This window comes from Pleurodeles waltl, chromosome 7, assembly GCF_031143425.1.
Source record: "Pleurodeles waltl isolate 20211129_DDA chromosome 7, aPleWal1.hap1.20221129, whole genome shotgun sequence".
Classification (NCBI taxonomy): Eukaryota; Metazoa; Chordata; class Amphibia; order Caudata; family Salamandridae; genus Pleurodeles; species Pleurodeles waltl.
The window spans coordinates 1,156,521,085-1,156,545,872 of NC_090446.1; the positions used below are offsets into that span (position 1 = coordinate 1,156,521,085).

General features: G+C 50.3%; 1 protein-coding gene across 1 annotated transcript; it reads right to left on the minus strand.

Moving 5' to 3' along the window:
* Positions 1-1,587: 1,587 nt before the first annotated feature.
* On the minus strand, positions 1,588-2,031 carry LOC138247007 (octapeptide-repeat protein T2-like). Its single transcript, XM_069201756.1, has one exon. It carries the CDS (start codon positions 2,029-2,031, stop codon positions 1,588-1,590), a length of 444 nt encoding a protein of 147 aa, XP_069057857.1.
* Between the last annotated feature and the right edge of the window lie 22,757 nt (positions 2,032-24,788).

Below are 24,788 nucleotides of genomic sequence, written 5' to 3' on the forward strand. Positions count from 1 at the left end.
TTGTGTAAGTGGAGATCCCATGTTACCAGAAGCAATAAACACAGCTAAGGCAATTGAATGATCCGTGAAGAAGGGCTGAAAGAAAAGTTTGGTGGTGAGTAGTGTAGGAGCTTGAAATGTCAAACAAGACATCTTTGTAAAGAAAGGTGAAAAAACGTCAGCATGTTAAAAATGTGGAAATTATTGCTACTTAGCTACTTCTAAAACGTGTCTAGCCACTGGTAACAAGTGGGAAGGATGTGGTGTCCTAGGGCATTTCATAAGACTTTGTAGGGGTGCTAAAAGTAATGCTATAAATGATGTGAGGATGCAGTTCCATCTAAAATACAGTGGGAAATGACGGATTTACATTTCATGTAAATACACCTAATTTAATGTAATTTCACCATAATCTAATGTAATTATGTAATTTTGCATATTTACGTAAATGCAAACCACCCATACCCCTTGACTGCACTAGCCACTTTGACGTCCCTTTTTCCAATTGCGGCCATCGCAAAATGAAAGGGAAGGTGATGGGAGGAGGGGGGAGAGAGACAAGGTAAAAGTTTAAAAAAACTTTAAAAAACTTACCTCCATCCCTGCCGCCTCCTGCCACCTTGCGCTCCTCTTCGTCTGGTGTCCCAGCATTCACTGGGACACCAGCACAGTCTCCCCAGCAATACTGGGCCTGCTTTCATGCAAAATCTTGCATGAAAGAAGCACCAGTCTGAGTGCAAGTGAATGCTGCTCAGACACAGCCCTGGGGTCTGTGCAGTTTCTCCAGCCCGGCTGTTAGACACAGCTGGGCTGGAGAAGCTAAGGCCCATATTCATACTTTTTTAGCGCCCCATTTGCGTAATTTTTTGATGCAGAAACGGCGCAAACTTGCAAAATACAATTGTATTTTATAGGTTTGCACCGTTTTTGCGTCAAAAAGCGGCGCAAATGCGGAACTAAAAAAGTATAAATATGGGCCTAAGTGCGCATGTGTGTTTGGCCGACCTGAGGCGGCCGGCCGAACACAAATGCACACTTAGGTGCTCTCTGCCCTCCTCCCCCATCCCACCTCCCATGGCCCAGCCCCGCCCCTCCATGCACTGCTGGCTGTGCCAGAAGCAGACAAATAAAACAATCTATCGTTTTATTTGTCTGCTTCTGGAACAGCCAGTGGGGCGACACTCCTACGCCATAGCGAAGGAGCCGCCCCTGCTTATTTCCCTGCTCAGCATTACTGTCAAGAATTCAAGGTCAACACAAAGAGGAACAAACCTGCATATTTCCCAGACTTCTCCACAGACAACCTAATGCTTGAACAAATCTGTCACCCTATTAACTTCACGTCCAACCCTTCTAAATAACTTCAAAACCTTTTTGGAAAACTATGTGAGAATCCACACCCCAAATCAAAATATGAAAGTGCAAGCCAAAGCCTTCAGCAGTCTGGTACTGGAAAGAGTTGAATGATAATAAATTATTTATCTGCAGACAGGAAAAATAATGGAAAAAAATGAAACTCTAAATGACACCATGATATTGAAGTCACACCGAGCAACACAGACACAGCTTGTCACATCAACCAAAGCAAAGTATACCAACACCTTGACCCTAGGGTAGGTCGCTTCCCCCACCGCTGCAGCTCCACCTGCCCAGGCTCCTGCCACCTCCAGCAGACCGTAAGTACTCCTTGCGCTCCCCCCCCTGTCCAGCCCCTCGTTTTCTCTTCTGTCTTCTGTGCTCTCTCCCTTGTCCATTTTCCTTTGTTTTCTGCTGTTCTCTCCCTTGTCCTTCTTCCTTCGTTTTCTGTTGTTCTCTCCCTTGTCCTTCTTCCTTCGTTTTCTGCTGTTCTTTGTCCTGTCCATTCTCCTTCGTTTTCTGCTGTTCTTTGTCCTGTCCATTCTCCTTCGTTTTCTGCTGTCCTCTCCCTTGTCCTTCTTCCTTTGTTTTCTGCTGTTCTCTCCCTTGTCCTTTTTCCTTCGTTTTCTGCTGTTCTTTGTCCTGTCCATTCACCTTCGTTTTCTGCTGTTCTTTGTCCTGCCCATTTTCCTTCATTTTCTGCTGTTCTCTCCCTTGTCCTTTTTCCTTTGTTTTCTGCTGTTCTCTCTCTTGTCCTTTTTCCTTTGTTTTCTGCTGTTGTCTCCCTTGTCCTTTTTCCTTCGTTTTCTGCTGTTCTTTGTCCTGTCCATTCTCCTTCGTTTTCTGCTGTTCTCTCCCTTGTCCTTCTTCCTTCGTTTTGTGCTGTTCTCTCCCTTGTCCTTTTTCCTTCGTTTTCTGCTGTTCTTTGTCCTGTCCATTCACCTTCGTTTTCTGCTGTTCTTTGTCCTTTGTCCTGTCCATTCACCTTCGTTTTCTGCTGTTCTTTGTCCTGTCCATTCTCCTTCGTTTTCTGCTGTTCTTTGTCTTGTCCATTCTCCTTCGTTTTCTGCTGTTCTCTCCCTTGTCCTTTTTCCTTCGTTTTCTGCTGTTCTTTGTCCTGTCCATTCTCCTTCGTTTTCTGCTGTTCTCTCCCTGTCCTTGCTCCTCTTTTCGCCTCCATCTCCTGTGGATTTTTCCCTTTTTTTCACACTTTCCCTTCTTTCTGGCCCCCCGCCCCCTGCCCTCTGCTTTCCCGCCGCCGCCACCCGTGCGTCCCCGGCCCCCCCCTGCTCCAATTCGTCACCCTCCCTCCCGCCTTCCGCACCCAGCTGACCCCTCTTCCCCCCCACCTCCCTCTTATGGCGGCCGCTGCGTGGCAGAGACAGCGACCCTTGACCCTAGGGTAGGTCGCTTCCACCGCCGCTGCAGCTCCATCTGCCCAGGCTCCTGCCACCTCCAGCAGACCGTAAGTACTCCTTGCGCTCCCCCCCTGTCCAGCCCCTCGTTTTCTCTTCTGTCTTCTGTGCTCTCTCCCTTGTCCATTTTCCTTCGTTTTCTGCTGTTCTCTCCCTTGTCCTTCTTCCTTCGTTTTCTGCTGTTCTCTCCCTTGTCCTTCTTCCTTCGTTTTCTGCTGTTCTTTGTCCTGTCCATTCTCCTTCGTTTTCTGCTGTTCTTTGTCCTGACCATTCTCCTTCATTTTCTGCTGTTCTCTCCCTTGTCCTTCTTCCTTCGTTTTCTGCTGTTCTCTCCCTTGTCCTTTTTCCTTCGTTTTCTGCTGTTCTTTGTCCTGTCCATTCACATTCGTTTTCTGCTGTTCTTTGTCCTGTCCATTTTACTTTGTTTTCTGCTGTTCTCTCCCTTGTCCTTTTTCCTTTGTTTTCTGCTGTTCTCTCCCTTGTCCTTTTTCCCTCGTTTTCTGCTGTTCTTTGTCCTGTCCATTCACATTCGTTTTCTGCTGTTCTTTGTCCTGTCCATTTTCCTTCGTTTTTTGCTGTTCTCTCCCTTGTCCATTTTCCTTCGTTTTCTGCTGTTCTCTCCCTTGTCCTTTTTCCTTCGTTTTCTGCTGTTCTCTCCCTTGTCCTTTTTCCTTCGTTTTCTGCCGTTCTTTGTCCTGTCCATTCTCCTTCGTTTTCTGCTGTTCTTTGTCCTGTCCATTCTCCTTCATTTTCTGCTGTTCTCTCCCTTGTCCTTCTTCCTTCATTTTCTGCTGTTCTCTCCCTTGTCCTTTTTCCTTCGTTTTCTGCTGTTCTTTGTCCTGTCCATTCACCTTCGTTTTCTGCTGTTCTTTGTCCTGTCCATTCTCCTTCATTTTCTGCTGTTCGTTGTCTTGTCCATTCTCCCTCGTTTTCTGCTGTTCTCTCCCTTGTCCTTTTTCCTTTGTTTTCTGCTGTTCTTTGTCCTGTCCATTTTCCTTCGTTTTCTGCTGTTCTTTGTCTTGTCCATTCTCCTTCGTTTTCTGCTGTTCTCTCCCTTGTCCTTTTTCCTTCGTTTTCTGCTGTTCTTTGTCCTGTCCATTTTCCTTCGTTTTCTGCTGTTCTTTGTCCTGTCCATTCCCCTTCGTTTTCTGCTGTTCTCTCCCTGTCCTTGCTCCTCTTTTCGCCTCCATCTCCTGTGAATTTTTCCCTTTTTTCACACTTTCCCTTCTTTCTGGCCCCCCCGCCCCCGCCCCCGCCCTCTGCTTTCCCGCCGCCGCCACACGGGCGGCCCGCCCCCCCTGCTCCCATTCGTTGCCCTCCCTCCCGCCCCCAGCTGACCCCTCCTCCCCCCCACCTCCCTCTTATGGTGGCCGCTGTGCGGCCGCGCAGCGGACGCGCCGCTGGGGAGCCGAAGGCGCGCTAAAGGCAAGCCCGTCTGCGCCCGTCTGCGCCCGTCCGCGCCTGGACCGCGCCCAGCGCCAGTACCCCTGACCCCCAGCACTCCCAAACCCCGCAGCACTGCTACGATGCCGCCTTCCTCCACGCACTGAACCCGGGACATACTACAACCTGCTACCAAGCCAGCCCGAAACGCACTCATGGACCCTTCGCATGTCAAACCTGCAAGCATACCTTCCACCGCGACTGCACCCAGCCCACAGCCCACGCACCAATAACCACCTCAAGTGCATCCTCATCAACGCACGCTCCGTCCACAAGCACGCCATTGAACTATGGGACCTCCTAGGCTCTACCGCACCGGACGTCGCCTTCATCACTGAGACCTGGATGAACGCCTCTTCGGCCCCCGACATCGCCATAGCCATCCCCGACGGCTACAAGATTGCCAGGAAAGACCGCACCAACCAAGTCGGAGGAGGAATCGCCATCATATTCAAGAACTCCATCGACGTCACTACCTCCACAGACCCCGCCGACCACCACGGAACCCACAGCCCCAGCCGTCACCCTCAACGCCTGGACATCCATCAGCGCCAAAGAGACCAAAACTACCATGAACACCATTCACTCCGGTGCCCCCTCGGACCCTTGCCCACATTACATCTTCAACAAAGCTGACGACATCATTGCCCCCCATCTCCAGACCATCATCAACAGCTCGTTTGCATCTGCCACCTTCCCCGAAAGCTGGAAACACGCGGAAATCAACGCTCTCCTGAAGAAACCCACGGCGGACCCCAGCGACCTGAAGAACTTCCGCCCCATCTCGCTCCTCCCCTTCCCAGCCAAAGTCATCGAGAAGGCCAGGTATAAACAACTGACAAACTTCCTCGAAGACAACAACCTGCTCGACCCCTCCCAATCCGGATTCCGGGCCAACCACAGCACGGAAACCGCCCTCATCGCAGTCACCAACGACATCCGAACTCTGCTGGACAACGGAGAAACAGCCGCCCTCATCCTCCTCGACCTCTCAGCTGCCTTCGACACCGTCTGCCACCGCACCCTAATATCCCACCTCTGCTCCACCGGTATCCAAGGACAGGCCCTGGACTGGATCGCCTCTTTTCTCTCCGACCGCTCCCAAAGAGTCTACCTCCCGCCGTTCCGCTCGGATCCCACCGAGATCATCTGTGGCGTCCCACAGGGCTCCTCACTCAGCCCGACTCTCTTCAATGTCTACATGAGCCCCCTCGCCGACATCGCACGCAAACACAACATCAACATAATCTCCTACGCCGACGACACCCAGCTGATACTTTCCCTCACCAAAGACCCAGCCACCGACAAAACCAACCTGCAGGATGGAATGAAAGACGTTGCAGAATGGATGAAACTCAGCCGCCTGAAGCTGAACTCAGACAAAATGGAAATCCTCATCCTCGGAAACACCCCGTCCGCCTGGGACGATTCCTGGTGGCCCACGGCCCTGGGCACCGCACCGACCCCCTCAGACCAGGCACGCAACCTCAGATTCATCCTGGACCCTTTCTCACCATGACCAAACAAGTTAACGTCGTCTCATCTTCTTGCTTCCTCACACTCCGCATGCTCCGAAAGATCTTCCGCTGGATCCCCGCTGACACCAGAAAAACGGTGACCCACGCCCTCGTCACAAGCCGCCTAGACTACGGAAACACCCTATACACAGGAATCACCGCAAAACTTCAGAAACGTCTTCAGCGAATACAAAACGCCTCTGCACGAAACGCCTCTGCACGCCTCATCCTCGACGTACCCCGCCACAGCCACATCCCCGCCCACCTGAGACACTTGCACTGGCTACCCGTCAACAAAAGGATCACCTTCAGGCTCCTCACCCACGCACACAAAGCCCTCCACAACAAGGGCCCCGAATACCTCAACCGTCTCCTCACCTTCTACACGCCCACCCGTCAACTTCGTTCCACCAGCCTCGCACTCGCCGCCGTCACTCGCATCCGCCGAACCACTGCAGGTGGGAAATCCTTCTCCTACCTGGCAGCCAAGACGTGGAACTCCCTCCCTGCCCACCTCAGGACCACCCAGGACCACCTCGCCTTCCGGAGGCAGCTCAAGACCTGGCTCTTCGAGCAGCAGTGACCCCTCGCCTTGAGACCCTCACAGGTGAGTAGCGCGCTGTATAAATATAATTGATTGATTGATTGATCAATGAAGCTACCAACAGAAGCAGAACACTTTTTAAGGGTACTAAGCACTGCATCATCCCTCTGACAGACCCATACAATATATTACACAGCTACCAGTCTGGCTTCAGATTAAGCACAGAGATTGCCACATTATACATTGCAGACAATGCCTCCTTACCACAGATGAAAATGACCCTTGCCTCCACTGCCTGTGACACAACCCACCATCTTACCATCATTGGCATACTTTATTCTGGAATGGGATTCACCAGAAGAGGGTTTCACTGGTTTTCCTCCTACCTTTCATATCAGCATTATTTTGTTCACATGGGCACCTCCAGGTTCCAAAATATCTCTGACACCATTGTTGTGACCCAGTGATAAATACTATCTCCTGTAATCTTCAACCTCTACATGGAGACACTTGGTGTGCTTCTTGGTGTCAAATGCAAATTTAGATATGGTTTCGTTAACATGACTAGACCTTACACAGCTTGAAATGTCATCTATTCATATTTGCAGAAGTAAAGATGCACCTTTATTTTATGTAAAAAAGCTTCTTCCATGTGCATGTGTTTTTTCTGTGTGCTTTTTCATTTCAGAATATATGGTAAAAGGATAACTGTAATAACTTGGGTTCCTTGTGAAGTAGCAATGTTCAGGATATTCCTGTCTTTGTAACTTTCAAGGTCTTTTGCTTGAGTCTTTTTTATCGACCATTCAACAGTTAAACTGTTTATTGTATTTGTGCATTATCCAAATATCATATAATTTCCTTTATTCACTATGCACACATCATTCTTTAACATGCAGTAAAGTAGAAATTTCTAGATGTATCTTATTGAATGCTTCTATTGTATTAGAATAGTGATTGGTCTCTTAATATAGTACATTGCTAGTACAACCCTATTTTGTCTCTCACCACTAAATGTGTGTGGATTTTCTATTTAGAATTCTATAAAAGATTATGGTGGTCATTATGACCCTGGCGGTCAGGTGACCTCCACACCCGTGATGGCAGTAGTACCGTCGCCAGGCCAGCGCTAATGAGCGCCAAATAATGCCCATGGCATGATCCCTCCCATAGACAGCCAATGTACCACACCAACCGCCAGCGCGGTACAACCACTGAACACGGTGGTAGCCACCTGCAAGCAGACGGAAGACAAGGATCCACCCACCATATTATGACATAGCACACCGCCAGGATTTCCGGGGCGGTAGCAACGCCACCAAAAGCCTGGCGGAAACACATCATATAAAAGAAGACACTCACCTCCAGAGACACAGAGGAGTCTGAAGCCTCCATGAAACCTGAACTGCAAGACTTCCCAATGCTGTACCACGCCATGGCAGTCCTGGAGCACCAACGTTGATGAAGACGACAACGGTGAGTACAGCCGCCTAGCACACAAAGGAGGGAGGGGGGGAGGAGAGAGTGACACACACACAAGCACAACACACACCATACCCACACACGCAGAACCAGCTGCAGAGTAAATCGACTGTAACAGAACCCAGAAGCAAAGAAAGCCAGGACACATACCTCTTTTCCAACCACTGTAATCCTGTTGGATGAAAAGCCCAAATCCAAAAAATACAGAACTGCATAGTTACATGCAGGTCCAAAGACCAGTTCAAAGTCTCTAATGCTCACAGGGCAAAGTCCAGGCCCCAACTTGACTCGTGACAACATTGGGACTCCACTGTTTAGGGGCATCATGTTGGAAATTGGCAGGCGCCTCAGGGGGCAGGGGTGGGGTGGGATAGGTGAGGGGCTTCTCATTGAGAAGGGTCTCCTTGCCCTCTGGTTCTGGAGGGGACACCTTGCCCTCTGGTTCTCAAGGGGGCTCCTTGGCCTCTGGTTCGGGAGGGGCCTCATTGACCTTAGTTTTGGGAAGGGCCTCCTTGGCCTTAGTTTTGGGAGGGGTCTTTTTGGCCTTTGTTTTGGGAGGGGTCTCCTTGACCTTTGTTTCGGGAGGGCTCTCCTTGGCCCTTGGTTTTGGAGGTGGCTCTGTGGTTTTGGTTGTCTGTTTGGGAGGGGGCGGCACTTTAGCCCTCCGTTTTGGAGATGGAGGAGTGTCCTTGGGGCAGGGGGCCAGCATCTCACTCATCTGCCCCTTAGTGTGAGCTGGAGAATTTAGGGGTGAACAGTGTCAGACTGGGTGCTTGAGGTACTGGGCTGGGGGTTGGGACCTTCCTCTTACGGGCAGGATGGGGGGGAAGAGGTTATGGCGGGAAATGAAAAGCTTCTTAGCGACAATGGGGCAGGATGTGGCGGAGGGATGGGAGTGGAGATAGAGGGAGTGGTTGTAGGAGGAGGAAGTGTGCTGGACTTGGGTGCAAGTGCATGGGCAGTGCGTGTGTGAGGTGGATGGCTGTTGGGGGTCTGAGTGTGAGCCTTTGTGTGTCTTTGGGGGGAAGACATGGTGGGGGAGGTCAAACAGGATGTGTGGATGGATGTTGTGGTGGTGTCTGCAAGTGAGGTGGGTGTCCTGCATGAGGTGGTGATGGTGGTGGTGACTGCGCATGTGGTGTGTGGGGTGCATGTCTGCGGGTCTTCTGCTGTGGTGTCTGTGAGGGACTGTTGATACAGTGCATGCACGTGTGAGTGCGGATGTGACTGTGAGGGAGGAGGAAGAGGGGGAGACAGTGGAGGCAGTGGAAGATGTTGTGTGTGCATCTGTGTGTTGGCTGTGTGAGTGCTTGTGGATTGAAGTGTGCTGCCTGTGTTTGTCTGTGCGAGTCTTGTGTGATGTTTTGTGTGCATGCTTGTCTGAATGGGTGCGTGGGATGGGTTTTGGTGAGGAGACTGGGAAGTGGTATTTGGAGGGGGAAACAGGGACACTGGCTGCTGTCAGTGAAGAGGCCAGAGCCAGAAACAATCTCTGTAGGGCCTCCATGCCACTGTGAATGCCTTCCAGGAAGGCACTGCAGTGCTGCATCTGGGATGCCAGCCCCTGGATGGCATTCACTATGGTTGACTGCCCTACAGAGAAAGATCTCAGGAGGTCAATAGCCTCCTCACTGAGGGCAGCAGGGCTGACTGGGGCAGGGCCTGAGGTGCCTGAGGTGAAGGAGATGCCCACCCTTCTGGGTGAGCGGGTACAGGCAACTCGGTGGGGGGCTACTGGGAGGGCAGTGCTGGTACAGGGGGTGGTGGTAGAACCTGTAGCTGAGGTGGTCCCAGAGGGGTCTGTCTCCACCAGGGAGCTCCCATCAGAGGAGGAATCAGAGTTGGTGGTATCAGCTCCTGTCCCTGCTGTGGTGCTCCCCTCGCCCTCCGTCCTACTGGTCCCCTCAGCGTCGGTTGACTCTGCCTCCTGGGTCTCGTGGGCTGCAGCTCACTCACTCGCCAGTGCCCCTGTTTCTTCACCAGATGATGCTACCACATACACAGACAGGATGACAAAAGGAGGGGGGGGGAAGGGAGCACAAGGTCAATCACAGCACCAACAGCACAGATGGCATACACATCACTGTCACACACTGAGACTGGGACCAACTAAGCCTTGTCTGCCATCGAAAGCCAACTACCTAGCTATTAAAAACATGTATTTCACCCAATGAACCTAAGCTGGCATATTGGGGCATCGACTGACTAGTACCCTGCACCCAAATCTCATGCCAGGCAACAGAGAAGGGTGTCAAACACACTGTACTCACCTCCTTGTGGCTGCTGTGATGTTCTCCATCACACATCCACCTCTGGGTAGGCCATGCCAGTATGCGGGCTATCAGGGGGGGTCAGGTTCCAACGGGCACCTCTCCCACGTTGGGAGGCCATCCCCAGCTGGGCCTCTGCGGTATTCATGGCCCAACATCCCAGGTCCTCCCACCGTTTCCGGCAGTGGGTGCTCCTGCTATAGACCCACATGGTCCTCACATCCTTGGCGATGGCACACCACAACCCCTTCTTCTGATGAGCACTGACCTGCAGAGGAAACACAAACAGAGGGACACCATGAACCAGACAATCCAGCCTGTCACACATATGGCCTACAAACTGCATTTGCCCCTCATGACCCGTACCTCTGCATTAACAGTGCCACCCCCCCTAACTGACACACTGCCAGCACACACACACACATCTCCAGGCAGCCATGTCACATGCAACGTACCCATGGTATACTCAGCTCTTGGTCTGGAGGCCATACAACTGCCCATACAGGGCTAGGACCCCATCCACAAGCCTCTTCAACTCCTTTGACGTGAAGGCTGGGGCCCTTTCAACTGTTGCACAGGCCATGGCAGGTTCCAGACACAGGTCTCAGCAGAACACGCAGTGGAGATGTCGTCCTGTGGAAAGTCAGGAATCAAGTGAAGTGGTAAAAATAAAATGGCCGTCACGTCCACGGAGGTGAACACCGTCACTGCCGGCGTTGATCATCATTGGTTCCCATACTCCATAGAGGGCCATGTTAGCCAATGAGAAATTGCACAGTGGTGCAGACCGCCTCTCTCCATGACGCAAACGCCAGCGGAGTGAGGTCACTTCCACCTGTCCCTGCACACAGGACAGGCGGATGCCATTTTCTAATGCTAGTACACATGTACAGATTTAAAAGTGGGTCAATGTAGTCGAATGTACACACCTAGACAATTCCAGTGTCCAACATACAAGCATGTTCTGTGTACACTGCTGTAGTGTGTTCATAGTTCCTGTTGTCACTCCCTTCTTAGGCTCCAACCACTACACCCGTGTACAGACACCTTCTGGACCCGGCAACACTGGAGGACAGACACATCATACTTACCTATCATCTGGACAGAGCTACAATCACAGAGCTGTGTGCACAATTGGAGCCTGATGTGCTACCTGCTATCCGTTGCACAATAGTAATATCCCCTCTTGTGCAGGTACTCTCAGTGCTCCATTTCCTGGCAACTGGTTATTTTCAGGTGACAGTGGGCTTGGCTGCAGGAATGTCACAGCTAATGTTCTCTATTGTGTTTGCAAGGATTTTGGCAGCCTTGCTCAAACACATGTGCAGCTACATCGCATTCCCCCAGTAGATGATTTACCCATTGTGAAAGCTGGATTCTATGCAATGGGACATATACCACATGTTATTGGGGCCAACTGACGGGACCCATATTGCCTTAGTCCCCCCATGGAAAATGAACAAGTGTACAGAAATAGGAAGAGTTTCCACTTACTCAATGTCTAGATGGTGTGCCTTGCTGACCAGTACATCACCCACTTCACTGCCAAGTATCTTCGTTGGTGCATGATGTCTTTGTCCTGAGGAATAGCAGTGCCCCACAGCTGATGGCACAACTACAGAGGTACAGAGTGTAGCTTATATTTGAGCCTGAGTCCCCACCCAATGTCTGTCAGTGTATGTCTTCAGGAGTCATACCCCATGCAATTGTGCAGGGCTAATGTGTGTCCCTCACTTCTTGCAGGTGATTCCGGCTATCCAAACCTGTCCTGGCTCCTGACCCCGGTAAGGAATCCGAGAACAGGGGCTGAGAGTAGGCACAATGATGCTCATGGGTGCACCAGGAGGATTGTTGAAAGGAACTTCGGTCTTCTGAAGGCCAGTTTCAGGTGCCTCCATCTGACAGGTGGATCCCTATGCTCCTCCCCTGAGAAGGTTTGCAGGATTGTTGTTGTGTGTGTGCTGTATGTTGCACAACTTGGACCTCAGGCGCCATGTGCCTTATCTGCAGGAGGAGGGGCGGTGACAATGCAGCTGTGGCAACAGTGGACACTGAGGACAGTGAGGAGGAGGAAGAGACGGAGGATGTGGACAACAGCACAAAATGATACAGCAGTACTTCCAATGACACTCAGGTAAGACTGCTGAACTAAACATTTCTCCATTTCAGTGTTGTGCTGTGTGGCTGTAGCATAATGCCAGTCATTATTTGTGCATCCCACCTGACTGTCACCTATGCATTCTCTTATTGCAGATGTTGCTTTGGTTACAAGAGTGTAATGCTGTGATGTGTACATACTGCTAAGACACATTTGTAGGATGGATCAACAAATTAATGGACATTTACACAGGATCATGCAGTTCATTACAGTTCAATAGATTGTACATTACCTTCAGATAAAGCACTATTACTCAAGTTGTGTCCAAGGGTGCTTATTAAAATTGGTATACAATGCAAAGTGCAATAGAGTGGGGTGATGGTTGGGAAAGGTCCATTGTAATGGGCCAGTCTGTTTGTTGCACAGGTCCAGTGTCCAAGGGCCCATTGGAAGGGGAGCAATGGCTGGTCTAGGTGGACAAGGTGACACAGTGTGACACAAGGCGGAAATTAAGGAGGGGCTCATTTCCTGGTGGTGGTCTTGGCAACTGTCTCTGGTGTCTTTCTGGGTCATAGGGACCCTTTGCGGGGTGGGTCACCTTCTGAGAGGGGTTCTGGTGGCCTGTGGGCCTGTGGCTGGGCCTCCTGTCCACTAGCTGCAGCAGATGTGGAGGGCTGGTCAGTACACTTGCTGGTGGAAGGGGCCCTCTGGTGTGCTGTGCAGTCTCTCATCATGTTGGTCATATCACCCAGCACCCCTTCAGGGCATGCAATTCTTGCTTGATCTCCTGGCGGTGTTACCCCTGCAGCCTCTGGTTCTCCTGCATGATGTTTATTACCTGACACTTCTTGTCCTGGGATTGTTGGTAAGCCCCCAGGACATTGGTGAGTGCCTCTTGGGATGTCTGTTCCCTGGGCCTGTCCTCCCCTTGGCACACAGCTGTCCTCTGACCGTCCCTGGCCCCCTCTGCCTGTGTCCCCTGAACACTGTGCCCACCCACACTGACCCCAGGACCCTCATTGACTTGCCTGTGAGGTGTGGACTGGGGTCCCTGTACAGGTAGGCACACCACTGACTGATTTGCCCTGGGGCCAGAGGTCTGGGGACCTTGGGTGGCTACTGTGGTGTTGGATTCTGAGGGGGGAGGCTCTGTAGTGGACTGGGTGAGGGATGGGGTAGCCGACTGACCAGTGATCCCTGATGGGCCAGAGAGTTCATCCAGATCCAGAGCTCCAGAGTTGCTGTCATCACTGGGGGCATCTTCTGCTGGGGGACTGAGTAGCTGTGGCAACTTCTCGCCGCTGAGATTGGCTGGGGCACCTGTGGGGATCTAAGTGTATTATGCTACATGTCTGTGACATATTATGCATCACTAGCTTCCCCCATATTATTGCTATTGCCCTGACACCTTTGATTGTGTATGGTGATGGATTGTGGAATTGTTAGTTCTCCATGGTGTGCATGCATTGGTGGTAGGTGTGCATGGAAGGGATGTGCATGCAGTGGTTATGGCATGCAGGGCTTGAGAATTCATTTTGGTAATTGTGGTGGTGCACTGTGTGGGATGGAGTGGGGTGATGGGTGTCAGGGTAAGGGGTTGTGGTGGCATGCAGGCATGGGGGTGATAGGTAGTAAATGTTGACTCACCAATGTCCAGTCCTCTGGCTACTCCAGTGAGTCCCTAAGGATTCAGGATTGCCAAGACTTGCTCCTCCCATGCTGTGGGGGAGGAGGTGGGGGTCCACCACCAGTCCTCAGGATGGCGACCTGGTGCCTTGTTGCAATGGATGCACCTTTTCCCTTAGGTCATTCCACCTCTTCCTTATGTCGCTCCTTGTGAGTGGATGTAGTCCCACAGCGTTTACCCTGTTCACGATCCTCTGCCATAGCTCCATCTTCCTGACAATGGATATCTGCTGGATCTGTGCTCCAAACAGCTGTGGCTCTACCCTGACTATTTTCTCAACCATGACCCGCAACTCCTCATCAGTGAAACAGGGGGGCCTTTGTGGGGACATGGGTGTTGTGTGGTGTATGTACGTTGTGCAGAGGGTGCTGTGTGATGTGGTGGGGTGTGGGGTGTGTGGTGCGTGTCAGATGAATTGATAGTTGTGATATGTGCGTGCAGTTCTCTTTTGGATTAGCGTTACAAAGTGTAGCCGCATTCTCATCTTAGCAAAGGATTGTGGGTGATGTGAGTGTGTGATTTACAGTGTTGCTGGGTGTGTGTATTTGTGTCAGGTGTGGGTTTTTTGTTCTGTCCACTGTTGTCTTGTTTTGAATTTGGGGGGCCCTTTCCGCTGTGGCGGTGTTCACCGCCAACGGTTTACCACCGTTGAATGTCCGCTGTGGTGATTTGTGGGTCATTATTTGGAGGGCGTAGTATTGGTGGCATAATGGTATTGGTGTATTGGTGGCAGTACAGACAATTTATCATTTTCAGTGGGTCTGGTGGATTTGTGGTTGTGGCTGTTTTCTGTCGGTTTTGTATATATGTGTCGTTATCTGGCAGACGGATGTCCGCCTCCGCGGCGGTATGCTGGTGGCAGTCAGTGCGGCTGTATTCAGTATTTTCTGCCAAGGTCATAAAGAGGGTCTATGTGTTTGGGATTTGTACCAGACTTTTATCTGAATTCTGACAGTGCAGACTCTTCACTGGCCTGTCTATTGATTTATATTTGAGAGCTTTTGGCACACTCTTTGGAGAAAGATTCTATGTCAATCCTCTTGCTTAACCATATTTATTTCTAGCTAGTTTCTTGTTTTGGAGATAGACCCCTTGAATTATTTTGATTTAAAATTAGGAGTTTTTTGCTAATTCTCTAACTAATTACTCTTTGCTTTTTATAATGATCCTAATTTTGAATAAACCTTTATGGTTTTAACTTTGAATCTTACTCCTACACCTCAACCCTCATAATTATTTTAATTAGAGTGTCAACAATAGAAACCTTAACCAAATCCAATTTACACTGACTGCCAAGTTACTTGCAATCACTTGGACACCAACCTCTCAAGGAAACCATCGACAAAAAACACAATGATTTCGTGGTACCAGTGCTATCTTCTAATAAAAGTCAAACCATTTCTTCTGGAGTGTGACTTCAGAACTGCTGCTAAAATCCTCTTACTCTCTCATTTGGCCCTGCTCTCTGTCCCACCCCAGACTCCACACTGCCACCCCTTAAGGGCATTTGACATGCTGCTGTACTTCTTGTCCAGGAGCTGAGAAAATAAGATCACATAAGCCCATGCTGATGGAACTGTTGGCTCCTGTTGCCAGTCCTAATGAAGCTTCAAGGCCAGCTGCATCATTTACAAAGCCATCATAACCAGCCCCCTTGCTTTTCTCGCAGACAACCTCCTCATCTCCAGTGGTACTCTTCTTATCAGTAGCCGGGGCACCATCAGATTGCACAATAAGAAGCATAAAAAAGAAAAAAACAATGCTGTAGGTCTTTTCCATCTATGCACCCAAGATCTGAAGCAACATGCCCCTATCCATCAGGCACCATTCCAACGCTGCTTCAATTTGGGAAGGAGTTGAAGATTCTCCTCTTCAAAGAACACTACATCACAATCAATTAACTGTCAACAACCACAACACCTCTACCACCCCTCATTGACTTTATGAGTGTGCCTCTAACCATCTACGAAGAATTGAGAACAATTCTAAACAAGATTATTTACAAGGAAATTATGAAAGAGATTGTTTCTTCTGAATGGGTGTTGCCAATATTGTTGGCAAGGAAGGCAGATACCAGTGTGAAGTTGTGCAGTGATCTGAGGGCACTCAACTTCAACATCATGGGGATAGACCCAAAGCAGTCATCAGTTCACAATATTTGTAAAGTAGGGCATCTCAGCTGGATACCAAGGATGTTTTTCTGTCATTTACTAAGTTATGTGACTATTTCAGCAAATTCATGTGCAACTTCACAGACAAAATGGAACCACAGAGAAAGTGATTGAAAAAGAATGCAGAATTTTTGTGGTTGTCTGAAAAGCAAGAAGCTTTTGGTAGTATAGAAGAAGATATCACAAACATACCCACTTGGACACCTTTTTTGTGCTGGTATTGATGATCTAATGATAGCAGCCAGGACAAGAAAAGGCTGTATACTTGTTATAATTGCTCGATTATATCATGTAATTGAAAATAGGCATAAAAGGTCCCCTGTCACATTACAACACTGTCAAAAAAGTGATTTATTTGGGACACCAAATTGAAAAGGGAGTGAGAAATGTGCCCAAAGAATGAATTTCTATGATGCTGAGAATTAATCCACAATTTTCTTAGAGCGAAATGTGGATGTCTCAGAGAATGGTTTGCAGGGCTGGCTTTAGGACGATGTGACTAGTGCAGCTGCACCAGGTGCTGACCTCAGGAGAGGTACTCTAATCAGGGAAAGGTTTTGGTTTTAAAAGCACTTTCTGTTTTCTTGCAAGTCCAGAGGTTTTCAGACAACAATAAAAATGTCAAGATGATGCAGGTGATTAATGTTTGAAGTTTTGTCTAGCGGAAGATTGACTCATCATAAAGTAGCACAGAGGGCTAATATGCCTGCTGCAAAGAACGCGTACAAGCAGATCGCAGAACCGTAGTCCTCACTGTTTTGGGTAACATTTCCTATGTACTGGTTTACAAACATTAAGATTCATTATCTCCATATAACTTGTGTGTGATGTAAAGTGATCTGACACAATAACACTGCTATGAGTAGCGCTATAAAAATAAAGTAAATGCATGGGAGAGAGAGGCTATGGAGAAATTAGTGGCACTGTTGGAAGGTGGTAGTGTGGTAATCTGTGGAGAAGCAGATCATGGAGTGCGAGTAGGGCACCAAAAAGATTGCCGCACCAGGAGGTTCTAACTCTAAAGTCAGCCCTGATGATATTCTACTGTCATCAGTGGATTCTAAGCTTTTCCTTGATTGCAAAACATCTTCAAATATTGACTCACAATGATAAAATGTACCCGGTGCCCTGTATCTCGCCAGCTCTAGTAATGCGAAAGATTTTTATTTATTCTGTCATGAAAAAGAAAGGTGTCCACTTTAAGGTTTGACTCATCAGCTAAGCAGCCCATTGCATAATGTTCTGCAACACTGGATCCAATAGCCACCACTATACTTGGTTGCATGAAAATTATTGTGGCATCCTCTTTAGTAATTGTTCAAAGTGAAGCAATTGCGATGGGTACACAATCATTGTGTTTCTTCCACATTCAGTAGAGACATTGCTGACTCACACTAGTACTAAGCATCTCACAAATAGTTGTTTTGCTAAGTAAGAGCAGATAATCTCGACAGCAGGGTATGTTTCAATCAGATGTTACAATACGCTGAATCCTGTTACACTCCTGCCTTTGGCAAAGGAGGATGGAATAGACAAAACAGATATGCGCAGGATTGTATTGATGTGACAGAGTGGACCAATACCAAGACCAGAAAGTCAAGATTTACTACTTCAGCTGGTTCATCTGATTTTCTCTGTGGATAGTTTTTGTCTGAGAGGCCATTATGGAACGCTTCAAGCAGCATATGCAGACTGCATAATGACACATACTGTGGAGGCATTGTACTTATACAATGTAAGTTTAGCACAAGAATCTGCATTGGCATGCTGTGTTTCAAATAAATGTAGTGTTTTGATCTACACAGATAGCCAATATGATTTTAAAATTGTCCCCAACTTTGGACAGTTTCGGTCACAAAGTTTTTTTTTACATTGTCTGGAACTCCCAATAAAAATGGATTGCAAATTCTAGATTTACTTGCTGCCCTGGAAATGGTGAATAATACGGCTGTTGCAAAAATTGCCACACAGTAGAGTGGAGATGACATGATCACATTGGGCAAGAACTTTGCAAATAAATAATTAACTTGAGGAATTAAAGGAGTGGCAAGGTGAGTTGTCGGAAGATGAAAGAAAATGTTAGAAAAAAGCAGGATGTTATCAAGACAAAGATAATTTGTAGAAATCAACAGATGGAAAGATTGTTTTGCTAGATCTTGGCCCTCATTACAACCCTGGTGGTAAACCCCGCTTTCCGCCGTGCAGAAGACCACCAACATACCGTTGCGGCTGTGGAATTCCGCTACAGGTATTACGACTCACAGCTCGGAATCCGCCACAATACAGACACCCAAACAAGTCCACCACACCAAAGATCAGTGATAAACTGGCGATACCAAAACCCACACCGTCACGCCAACAAGAATACGCCCACACAATCACGACCCACGAATCAACGCCACGGTCTTTCAACAGCGGTAATCCACTGGTGGTACACACTGCCGCGCTCAAAATACACACACATTTACAAAATACAACCACATTGGACAATTCAAAATACACACACCTGATACACATACACATACCACACCCACACACCCAATCCAATATAAAGCACACACCCACATCACCCACAAACAACAACAACCAAAAATTTGAAAGCAGGCCAGAGAGAGAGATTAGCTAACACAACACCAGCATCCACAGACACACAACACCATCTTTTATACAACATCCACGCACCTCAAACAACACACACCAACACATCCCCCCACACATCACAACAGACAGCACCTCACACATCACCCACATCATGGCACCTCAAAGACACCCCAGGTTTCCTGAGGAGGAGCTCATGGTCATGGTGGAGGAAATCATCCGGGTAGAGCCACAGCTATTCGGATCACAGGTGCAGCAGACATCCATTGCAAGGAAGATGGAGCTATGGCGGAGAATTGTCGACAGGGTCAATGCGGTGGGATAGCATCCAAGAACACGGGATGACATCAGAAAGAGGTGGAATGACCTACGGGGGAAGGTACGTTCCGTGGTATCCAGGCACCAGATTGCTGTACAGAGGACTGGCGGTGGACTCCCACCTCCACCCCCACAACTAACAACATGGGAGGAGCAAATCTTGGCGATCATGTTTCCTGAGGGCCCGCAGGAGTAGCAGGAGGACTGGACTCTGGTAAGTCAAATCTTAACTACCATATCCCCCAACCCCACCTGCATGCCATCACATACTCCCACCCTCACCCTCACACCCATCACCCCAACACCCCACAGATGCCCCACTAGCACAACCCACACATCCCAAAATCAAGCCCTGCATGTAACACCAATGCATGGACACCCATCACCAAAGCATGTCCAGTAGAGAGACTCGCTCATGCCCCAAAATCACCAATCACACAAGGGCCATGGCAATAATGCGAGCACAGGAGTAGAGGTTAACTCACCCATAGCACAAGATGGCACACACAGATACTAAGATTGTGCATTCACACCACAACAGGACCCATACCCAACGTCACCAGACAGGAGGTGCCAGACATATCCAGTCCCCCCACAGAAGATGCCAACAGTGATGACAGCAGCTCTGCACGCCTGGATCAAGGTGACTAGCCCGGCCCATCAGGGACCTTGGGACAGTCGGTTCATCAACACCACCCTGGTCACCATTGCAGGGGTGCTGGCAGACCTTGTCAACACCAGGAGGGACATAGTGGAAACCAACGGGCCCCTGACACTAGCCTGGATGATGAACAGCCCTCCACCTCCGCCGGCGCTAGTGGAAAGGAGGCACCGCCACAGGAACAACAGGGAACAGATCCAGGAACAAGACAGAGAACATTGCCAAGACCCCCGCCAGGAAATAAGACCCCCCTGAATGTCACCCTTCTGTCCCACTTTGACATCCTTTCCACCATAAACTACCATTTCTCCACTTCCTATGCCACATAGGACAATGCACCTGTAAAACAAATAGACTGGACTCTTCCATGGACATTCCTCCACCATCACCCCAGCCCATTTCACACCCTCTCCACTTATTTGCACAGAAATAAACACACTTGAATCACAAAACAATCTGGAGTCAGTCTGTGCTTTCACAAATGTGTAATTGCAATATCTCTGGAATATAGCAATGTCAATGTACTTGTTCACATACCAATGTTACACAGCTGTAGGCCAGCAGTAAACATAGCACAGGGCACAAAGTGGGACCCAGATCTGTGAAATGGAAAGGCAAAGTAACAAGTCAGGATCCATACACTGAGTGAAAAGTACAGACTTATGCTAGCTCCAACAATAGTATGAGATGTGGGAAGAAGTTACATCTTCTTACCTGTGTCTCACTGGAAGTATTGCATGATGATGTTGTTTCGGTTGTCGACATCTTCTTCACTGTCCACAGTCTCCACAGCTGCCACAAGACCACCATCTGGCCCATCCTCCTGCAGAAAAGGCATCTGGCGTCGCAAAGCCAGGTTGTGCAACATACAACAGGCCACGATGATCTGGCACACCTTCTTCGGTGAGTAGTATAGGGAGCCACCTGTAAGATGGAGGCACTGGAATCTGGCCTTCAGGAGGCCGAAGGTGCGTTATATAATCCTCCTACTTCGCCCATGTGCCTCATTGTAGCGTTCCTCTGCCCTTGTCCTGGGATTCCTCTCTGGGGTCAGTAGCCATGACAGGTTGGGGTAACCAGAGTCACCTGCAAATGCCGAGGGACAACTGTTAGACAGCCACTAACCCTTAGGGACAACCCCATACCCAGACACCTATGTCAAATGTATTTGGACCTTTGGCTCACCTATTAGCCACACCCGCTGCCTCTGGAGTTGCCCCATCACATAAGGGATGCTGCTATTCCTCAAAATGTAAGCGTCTTGCACAGAGCCAGGATACTTGGCATTCACATGGGAGATGTACTGGTCTGCCAAACACACCATCTGCACATTCAGTGAATGGTAGCTTTTCCGGTTTCTGTACACCTATTCATTCCTGCACGGGGGACAAATGCCACATGTGTACCATCAATGGCACCAATGATGTTGGCGATATGTCCCAGGGCATAAAAGTCACCTTTCAGTGTGGGTAAATTCTCCACCTGAGGGAAAACGATGTAGCTATGCATATGATTCATCAGGGCAGATAACACTCTCGACAACACGTTAGAGAACATTGGCTGGGACATCCCTGATGCCATGGCCACTGTTGTTTGGAAAGACGCACTGGCCAGGAAATGGAGTACAGACAGAACCTGCACTAGAGGGGGGATTCCTGTGGGATGGCGGATAGCTGAAATCAAGTCTGGCTCCAACTGGGCACACAGTTCCAGGATTGTTGCACGATCAAGTCTGTATGTGATTATGATGTGTCTCTCTTCCATTGTCGACAGGTCCACCAGGGGTCTGTACACCGGAGACTGCCGCATCTCATCACCTGCCCCAGCAGACGTGCCCTATGGAGGAGAACAGCGAGCAGAGGGTCATCCAACACTTAGGTATCACAATGTGTTATTTGGTAAAACGTTGGAAATTCACAATATGCCTTTATCTGTCCGTATTCCAGGCCTAAATAGGTGTGATGTAGTTTTTTTCCATGCCATGTGGCCCCCTGAAATGGCGGCTGCATGACCTGTAGGGTGGGACAAGGGGAAATGAGGTAACTGCGCCGGCGTTGTACACCGTCGCGGTGGGCGGTCGAAGAACGCTGTGCAATTCAGCATTGGTTAACATTGGGCCCTGTGGGTCCCAGGAGCCAATGACGATGTACGCCGGCGGTGACAGTACGCACCGCCGTGGACGTGGCTGACATTTTCTTACTGTTTCCTCACTTGATACCTGACCTTCAACAGGAGAGGATCTACACTGCAAGTGCTGCTGTGACCTGTGTCTGGAAGAGACGATGGCTACAGTGTCTGGGGTGAGGGCCCCTGCCTTCACTTCGGAGGAGTTGGAGAAACTGGTGGATGGGGTCCTCCCCCAGTACACACTACTCTACGGTCCTCCAGACAAACAGGTGAGTACACTGTGAGCATGGTGGATGGCACATGAGTGTATGGTGTGTCGTGGATAGAAGAGGGTGGGAGAGGGACAGGCCAGCATGTCAGGATTGTGTGTGTATGTATGTCTGGGCCAGGATGGGAGGTGTTTAGCAATGCCTGAGATGAAATGTACGGGATAGAAACATCCATTTTTACTTACTTTTCCTCTAGGTCAGCGCCCACCAGAAGAAGGATATTTGGCGTGCCATCGCGAAGGAAGTCCGGACCCTGGGGGTCTACCATAGACGGAGCACCCACTGCCGTAAAAGATGGGAGGACCTGCGACCGCTGGAGCAAGAAGACGGCGGAGGCCCAGCTGAGGATGGCCTCCCAACGTGGAAGGGGTGCCCGTCGCACCATGACCCTCCTGATGTACCGGATCCTGTCGGTGGCCTATCCGGAGTTGGATGGGCGCTTGAGGGCATCACAGCAGCCACAAGGGGGTGAGTACACTCTCCTTCAGCTGACTCTGCGCACTTTACGAGGTGTCTGGGTGGTTGAAGTGGGCTGTGGGTTCCCCTAGGCCAGGGCGAACTTGGTAGGCTAGGTCCCTTGTTAGGCAGGCTCTGTGGCACCCCAACCCCACTACTGGTAATAGCCATCTACACCTAGTCAGGCTCCTGTGACTTCCAGGTGTGCAGCAATTGGGACTAGGCCTTGTCCCCCATGGGAAACAGCTAGAATCTGTTAGTGCATGGCTTAGTGCATAGGGCTGCTCCCTGTGTGTTGTGTCGACCAACGGTAGTGGTGTTGCATGCACTGAACATGTGTTTCTTCTGTCTTTCCCCCCCTTTTTGTTTTATCTCCCTGTTCTTGCGTGCATTAGCATCATCTGGCGGAGGAGCATTGGCACCGGAGCAGGAGGGAGCTGCAACCCACATGGCCCTGGAGGGAGAAGCAACGGAGTCTAAAGCCACCAGTGGGACGGATGGGGAGGGGAGCTCCACGACGGGGACAGGAGCATCCACCAGCGACAGCGACTCCTCCTCTGATGGGAGCCCCCTTGTCATGGCGGACACCTCTGTGCCCACCGCATCAACAGGTACAGCCGCCACCCCTGTACCAGCACCGCCCTCCCAGCAGCCCCTCAGCGTGTGTCCCATGCCCACTCACCCAGGAGGGTGGGCATCTCCTTCGCCCCAGGCACCTCAAGCCTTGCCCCAGTCAGCCCTGCTGCCCTCTGTGAGGAGACTATTGACCTCCTGAGATCCCTCACTGTTGGGCAATCTACCAATTTGAATGCCATCCATTGTGTTGAGAGGCATCTGCAACAAACAAATGCATACTTGGAGGGCATTCATTCTGGGCAGGTGGCCCAACAGAGAGCATTTCAGGCTCTGGCCTCAGCACTGATGGCAGCCACTGTCCCTGTGTCCAGCCCCCCCCCCTCTCCAACTTCCTCTACCCAGACCCAATCCCCTGTACCTCAGCCTATCCCAAGCACACCATCAGACCAGCATGCACACTCATCAACACACAAGAGTGGACATGGCAAACATAAGCACCACACATCCCACAAGCACTCACACAAGCACCATCCCCATGCAGACACAGCAACATCCACTGCCTCCACTGTGTCCCCCTCTTCCACGTCCTCCTCCTCCCTCACAGTTTCGTCTCCACTCACACCTGCATGCACTACATCCTCAGCCACTACCTCCATCACCAGTACGCCCATCACCACACACCGCTCACGTGCAATCACCACCCCCACTGCCATTCACACATCCCCAGTGTCCTCTCCCAGTGTGTCTGTGAGCCCTCCTCCCAAAGTACACAAACGCAGGCACACACCCACCCAACAGCCATCCACCTCACAACAGCCTCCGGCCCATGCACCTTCACCCAAATTCAGAAAACGTACACCTCCTACAACCACTACCTCTTCTTCCACTTCCAAACCCCCTCCATCTTCCCGTCCCAGTGTGTCTAAGAAGCTTTTCCTGGCTAACATTGACCTCTTCCCTACACCTACCCCCGTCCTTCCCCTAGGGCCAGGCTTTCCAGGTCCCAGCCCAGCACCTCAGCCACCAAATCCCCAGGCACAGTGGTGCCAGCAACTGCAGGGTCATCGAGTGCACCACCCATCAGGGCTGCCAGTGTGCCACGTAGCCAGGCCACGGACATTCTGCCACCTTCCAAAATGAAGAAGGTGCCCACATACCGGAGGGAGAAGCCGCACCTACCAGCCAGCAAGGGCTCATTCATAACAAAAGGGGACAGTGGCAAGACACCTGCAGCACCATCAAAGGTGGGGAAGGGACACAAGCCGAAGTGCAGGTCAGGACAGGGCACGGTGGCTCCGACTGAGGGACTTGAGTCACCCCTTCTGTCAACCACTACACCAACCTGTATGGCAGCGAACACCACCACCAGCACCACCACCTGCACCACCACCTGCACCGCCACCAGCACAGCCACCTGCACCGCCACCTGCATGTCTGCAGCCTCAGCAACAGTCCCCAGCATCTTCCTCAGTGGGCAGCCATCCGAGGCTGCAGGAGACATCCTGCTGTGTCCTTCAACAGTGGCTGACACATGCACCACCGCCAGCACCTCCACCACAGACACCGCCGCAAGCACCGCCACCAGCCCTGCGATGTGTTTGGACAGTGACACCACAGCTGACATGGCTTCCATCCCCAGTGGGCAGCCGTCCGAGGCTGGAGGAGACTTCCTGGACCCTGCCCAGCTTCCATGAGGCATGACTCTCATCACTGTTTACACCTGCAGGAGGAAGGCAAAGCTGCAGCAGGGTGGGGTATGTCTCTGCCTCCATGGCGTAACATGCTACCTGTACCTAGGCAATCTCGTGGCACACACACTCA

What these genes read in the sequence shown, in the direction of transcription:
- LOC138247007 (XM_069201756.1), bottom strand. Translation starts at nt 2,031, where the DNA reads ATGAAGGAAAATGGGCAGGACAAAGAACAGCAGAAAACGAAGGTGAAT.